Genomic DNA, 6,000 nt, shown 5'->3' with positions numbered 1-6,000 from the left:
CCTTCTGCCGTTTACCTAGTATTCCCTTTACTTAGTTTTTTGTTTTTGAGCTCTTTGGCGCCAGGAAAACTGTTGCGGCAAGCAAACAAAAGGAGACACACTATGGGGGCCTTGGGACTCTGAAACCTTAATCCGGAGGGAACTATCTAAACCTTCGGAGACTGGGTTGGGGGAGGGTGTGCACGACTGATAGGAAGCTCAGCGGAACGCTAAGTACCGGGCTCAGGGCCACTGGATAGCGCCTCTGGTCTGGTAAAAACAAACCTTTGTAGATTTAAGATGCACAGGAGCAGAAGTATCCACTCTTTCACCTGCCTCCTCAAAGTAAATAAGTGAACCCATCCAATGGACGCAAAATACAGTCTGTAGGGAGTTGCAACACGTCCCGGAGGTGATGGGCTAGACATCACCTGGCTGACTCGATTAGCTAGCTGCCACCCCAACCTGGGCAAGTCGAGAGAGTGGGGGCGGGAGAGGATGCGGCGCCCGGTTGCACAGCACATCCGGGCGAGCCAGCAGCGGGCTGCGGGCTGCATAATTGATGAGGGCCGGCGCAAGGCTGGGCTGGCCTCGGGTGCGTCGGGAGCTTCTCGGGGGAGGAGGCCAGGGCGGCCGGCCCCTCCCACTCCGCTTTTTCTCGCGTGTCCTGTCCCTGGGACTGGCAGTGGGCGCCCGGTTACCAGCAAGTGTGCGTAGGAATAAACGGGAGACGGACCGCAGCAAGCCGAGGGCGCAACAGCGACCAGGACAGACCCGCCCGCGCCATGCGCTCGCTCACTGGCTCGAGGGCGTTTGTGGCGCCCGGCTGCCCGCTGGTGCTTCTGTGCCTTCTGGTGGCGACGTGCCCACATCGGGCAGAAGGCGATCCCGCAGGTGCCTGGGGTACAGGGACCGGACCGGGGAGGGCTCTGGGCGCACGAGTAGGGGCGCAGTGGTCGTGACCCTCCAGCGGGAGGACATCCCTTGCCGCCCGCGCAGGGGCCGCGGGGATGCGGGCGCTGGCGGCAGCGGAGCGAAGGTGGCCTCTCATTGGCTGGGTGCGGGTTACCCTAGGAGGAAACGTGGGAGAAGGGGCGGCTCCAAGTCCGCCCGCTCTGGGGGTGATTCCGGTTCCAATATATCCCAGTTTGATCCCGGGGGCTGGTACTGGGACAGGATCGGGTTTTTCCGACGAAGTGAGCTAATAGAGTGCGTGGGTTCGTGCAGGGGATGCTGGGGGCTTGGCTTCTGCTACTGTGGCTTTAGGAGTCCACATTCCCCGAGGCCAACTCCCTTCACTAGAGGCCACATCGAGGCCCTCGTATCACCTTTCCTCCTGGCAGGTGTTGGCTTTGAGGATGTTTTTTAGAGCAGATGGTTTAAAAAAAAAAAAAAATCACCACACCCAGCCAACTCAATCAAGCCCAGATAAGAAAATTATCTGTGTGTATCTTGTCTTTACATCATGGTCTTTATCAAAACAAAACTTTTTCCCCCGTAGGGTGTTGGGTTTCGTGCTTAAGGCATGCCAACAGAAGGATTTATCTGAAAAACATTACCTAAAGTCAAGATCGAGTTTGCCGAATTAGCTCACCTGTTTATACTTTCTGTGTCGCAAGCGGTCCTTGTAACCTGATTTTCAGTGCAAGTTCTGTGTCAGTGAAGGGTTAGCTCCCATTTAAATCACCGCTAACCGCTCAAGCAATTGAGACTGGCCCACTGGGAACTAAGTCCAGACATTCTTCTACAGAAAGGTTCCAGCTATTATAGATTGTTTTCATGAGCTTATAACCTGTAGATTGGTTCAATATACTATTAAAAATGATCAAAGGGACACACACAACTTGCTTCAAACCTTTTGGATTCCTCCAGTTTCTGGATTTTCTTCCTTCACATCTGTTTTCCATCATAAGACTTAAAAATAATTGTCCAGGGCTTGACCCGCTTCCCTGCGCCCCTCCTCGGGTACACCTGATTCCTCTGTCTTCATCCATTCTAAATACTGTTTCCTTTTTTCCAGCCCACTTCCCTTCCCTCTTCCCGTTTTCTCACCTTCCCTCCTTCCTCTCTTTTCCCTCCTTTCCCTTCTCCCTTCCCCTTTCTTCCTTCTCCACTTCCCTCTCCTTTTCCTCAGTTGTGAGTGTGTAACTCTGGGCCTCCTTCACGGAAGGAAGCAGCTCCATCATGGGACCATAAATTCAGCCTCAACTGTTGTTTTGAGAATCAGAGTATTTTGGGTTAGCCCTAGAAGTTTGGTATTCCACTTGACAGTGTGTGAGAATTATATGAGAGCTTTCAAAAAGATTGATACCCAGGTCTTGCCTTAGAAAAACCTGATTTATTTAGCATAGATGGCAGTCTGCCTTAGTATCTTTGAAAACTCCATGTATGAGGTAAAGCAGGCAAAATCACACGAGAGGACCCTGAGGGTGTATTGTTATATACTCTGCTGGCATTGCCTTGAACTTAATGCACAGGTTGAAGCTGTTAATACATGTGCCGGTGACAGAGGGGACCATGGGACTTCCTTACAGTCTCCACTCAGGCAAAAGTTCGGAAACAATGGGGAATTTGAAAAGCATGGCATCTGTGTCTACTTTGAAGCTGACCTTCAAAGTGGTTACACTTTCAGCGATGAAGAGCACTGACTACTCTTCCAGAGGACCCAGGTTCAATTTTCCAATACCCACATGGTAGGGCATAGCCATTTGTAACTGTAGTCCCAGGGGATCCTATTTGATGCCCTCTTCTGGCCTTTCTGGGGCAAAGACATAGATCACACACACACAGACATAGATCACACATACACACAAAAATAAATAGGTCTACAAAGCTTTCTAGATTCAGTATTTTAATGAGATTTGTCTTCTTTGCTGAAAACTACTGCAAGTTTTAATGGATGCTTTTTGTATTTATACTTTGAACTACTTAGAGATAGGTGTTCTGCTAAAAGAAGACTTTAGGGCAAATTTCATTAACAAACTGGGTACAAGTCCCTCTACTTACACTCTGTAAAAGATGTGCACCAGCCCCTGTACTATGCCCTGGGTAGCCTGATGAGTTAGATTTTATTTTCTCTGATTTTCAAAAGAGGAAGTTGGGGCTTCCGTTAAGCAATTGCCCGAGTACTCATAGTTAGTTTGGTGGTTGAGCAGAAAGTTTAAAGCTAGTCTGACTCCACAGCCTGTGTTTTTAAACACAGGTTTTTTTCGGAGATAACTGGAAGCATTGACCAAGAGTCTGCATGCATGTTAGGAGCTGAGGGACACATGCAGTTTTGAGTTCTGGAATGAAGTCAGGGGTAAGGCACAGAGAGTGGGTTACTGGCTTTTTCAAGTTTTCTTAATTTTTTATTGTTTTATTTATTTTGTGTATGTACGTACATACATGTGTGCTCATGCATGGATACTACAGTCTGCTCCTGAGCATCAGAGGACAACTTGAGAGTCGTCTTTCTTCTACCATGTGGCCTCTAGGAATTGAACCCAGGTTGTCAAGCTAGACATTGGGGTGCCCTGGTCTGCTGAGTTATCTCAGCAGCCTACCCCCCTTTTAAATTAAATAATTGATATAAAAATACCTTTGTGAAAGAAACATTATAAAAACAGAAATATTTTGCCATCATTATTAGTATTATCACATGGAACAAACTAAGGGAATGGGTTATTTTTGAAACCTTTTCAATGCTATAATTTGGAACGAGCTTCTTCCAAAGAAACAGCTTATATGCTGTTTTGATTTGCTCCCTTCCCTATTAGTCCCTATATTTTCTGCTAATAAATATTTGTGGGAATGAATCATATTTAAATGCCCACATTTGCTTGATAACACGTTTGCAGAAAACACTAGCAGTTTTTGTCTTTAAAAGTATTTAAACTTGGTCTGGAGAGATGGCTCAGCAGTTAAGAGCACTGACAACTCTTCTAGAGTGATAGCTTCCAACTGTCTGGAACTACATAGTTCCAGGGGACCCCAACACCCTTATTTAAGCAAAAACACCAATGCGCAGAAAAGTATAAAAATAATTTTTAAAAAATGCTCTTAAAAAGGCATTTAAACTGTTTAAATGAACAGATTTATTATAAGCCCATCTTTTATAGGCACATCTTTAATTGGAATATTTCCAAATTTTGGTCATGTAAATGTTTGTTAAAAACATGTTCAACCAACTTTCATCCTGGTATTCCCATCACCCCGCCTCAGCTCCTTTGTCTTCAGGGTTTTCTGAGTGGGCCTATAGCCATTGGAAGAGCAGGAGCAGGAGGGATCTTTACCTGGTCTGGTAGGTGGAGCTAGCAGCACAGAGATCCTGGTGAGGATGACTTCCAGGGAAAGAGATGCTCCCACAAAGTTTAGCTCACCCCTGGTCTCAGAGTTGAACAAAGTGACAAGGGCTACTGAGCAGGGGCAAGGTGACCGGTAATATCTGACCCATGCTCCAAAGCAGACCAGCCCAGAAGGTCGAGTCTGAGAGAGGAAGGAGAGTGACTCTGGCAGTTGCAGGGGGATTTTGTGATCAAATATGGAAATCTATCAGGGAAAGCAGGATGCAGGTTTTCAATTAGGGAAGGAGGAAATAAAGAGGAGTGGGAGAGGGAAACCTTTGTTTATCAGTAAGAACTCATGACTACAAATTTGTCTCTTCCTGTCACAAATTTATGTATCATGTATAATGCACATGTTATATATGTGTATATTTCATGTTACAAGTATGTTGTGTGTTTGAGTTTACATACAGATGTTGGTAGCTCTGCCCACTGACTTCTAAGCAGTAAGTGTATTTTAACACCTAGGTGTTGGCGTCCAGCCCTATTCTTTTTAATAATATTGGAGAAATTGGTGCTTTCTCCAACGTGTGGAGCAGTGTGTAAACCTGGGACATCCTCCACCAGGAAGCAGGAACGTATTTGAAGATTGATTAGCCATGTCTGAAAGAGTCAGGAGCCAGTTTAAGGGGTTCACACAGAACTGATCTGGGAAAAACTGCACATCCAAATAAGTAAGGGTACTAAATGATGATGGCAATTCGCTGAGAAGAGCTTGCTGTGTAGCCTAGGCTAGCCTTGTGTTTATAATCTTCTTGCATTAATCTCCTGAGTATGCTATTAATGGATTATAGCTAAATACTATAGAAATTCATGAGTACAGACTGATAAAAATTAATTAAATTAGTCAACTATTTCCTGAAGGACAAAGGATTTCCTAGTTTTAAAGTAATTTCCTATAAAAATCTTACAAGTAGGGCTGGATAGATGGCAAAGTGGTAAAGAAGACTGGCTTCTCTTCTAGAGGTTCTGAGTTCAATTCCCAGCAACCACATGATGGCTCACAACCATCTGTAATGAGATCTGGTGCCCCTTCTGGTCTGGTCTGCAGGTATACATGATGTCCAAACAGTGTATACTTAAAAAAAATACTTCCTTAATATATATATTTAAATTATTTAAAAATCTCACAAATAGCAAATGTTGAAAGAATAACTTTATATTAGGGAACTGTGGCAGTACTACTTTAATCAAACAAAGTGAAAGTCGCTACAATATTTTATTAAGAAGTTTTCTTTTAGGGGCTGGAGAGATGGCTTAGAGGTTAAAAGCACTGGCTGTTCTTCCAGGGGTCCTGAGTTCTATTCCTACCAACCACATGGTGGCTCATAACCATCTATAGTGGGATCTGATGCCCTTTTCTGGCATAAAGTCAATAAGGTATTCATATACATAAAATAATAAATAAATCTTTTAAAAAGTTTTTTTTTCTTTTTTTGTTTCCTTTTGTCATCTGGTCTGATAGGACATGGTAAGAAACAACACAGCATTATCTTTGACATTGCTGCCAAGAGTGCCTATCCCAAATCTAATCCTGTTACAATAGCCTGGATTTTCCTGAGGGTCAAGGTTGAAGATGTCAAGATGAGAGCTGTTGCCGGGAAGGGGAATGAAGGGACGGGAAGCGGATGGCAGCGTGTGCTGAGCCGTCTGCAGAAATGCCCACTGGAGAGAGACCTAGCAGGGGTTTGGCATG

The 6,000-nt window shown here is 45.0% G+C and overlaps 1 protein-coding gene across 1 annotated transcript in view; it reads left to right on the top strand.

Moving 5' to 3' along the window:
- The first annotated feature begins 498 nt into the window (after window positions 1-498).
- Window positions 499-6,000, top strand: part of Emb (embigin) — a 46,512-nt gene continuing 41,010 nt past the window's right edge. The window contains exon 1 of the mRNA XM_041646704.1: window positions 499-873. Coding sequence (XP_041502638.1) covers window positions 765-873 — 109 coding nt within the window. The 5' untranslated portion in view covers window positions 499-764. The remainder of the gene's footprint in view (window positions 874-6,000) is intronic.

This window comes from Microtus oregoni, unplaced genomic scaffold (genome assembly GCF_018167655.1).
Source record: "Microtus oregoni isolate MIOR12 unplaced genomic scaffold, Mior012 000141F_ref0000236, whole genome shotgun sequence".
In the NCBI taxonomy this organism is placed as follows: Eukaryota; Metazoa; Chordata; class Mammalia; order Rodentia; family Cricetidae; genus Microtus; species Microtus oregoni.
The sequence above is the reverse complement of the archived record's forward strand: the minus strand, read 5'-3'. Positions and strand labels throughout refer to the sequence as shown.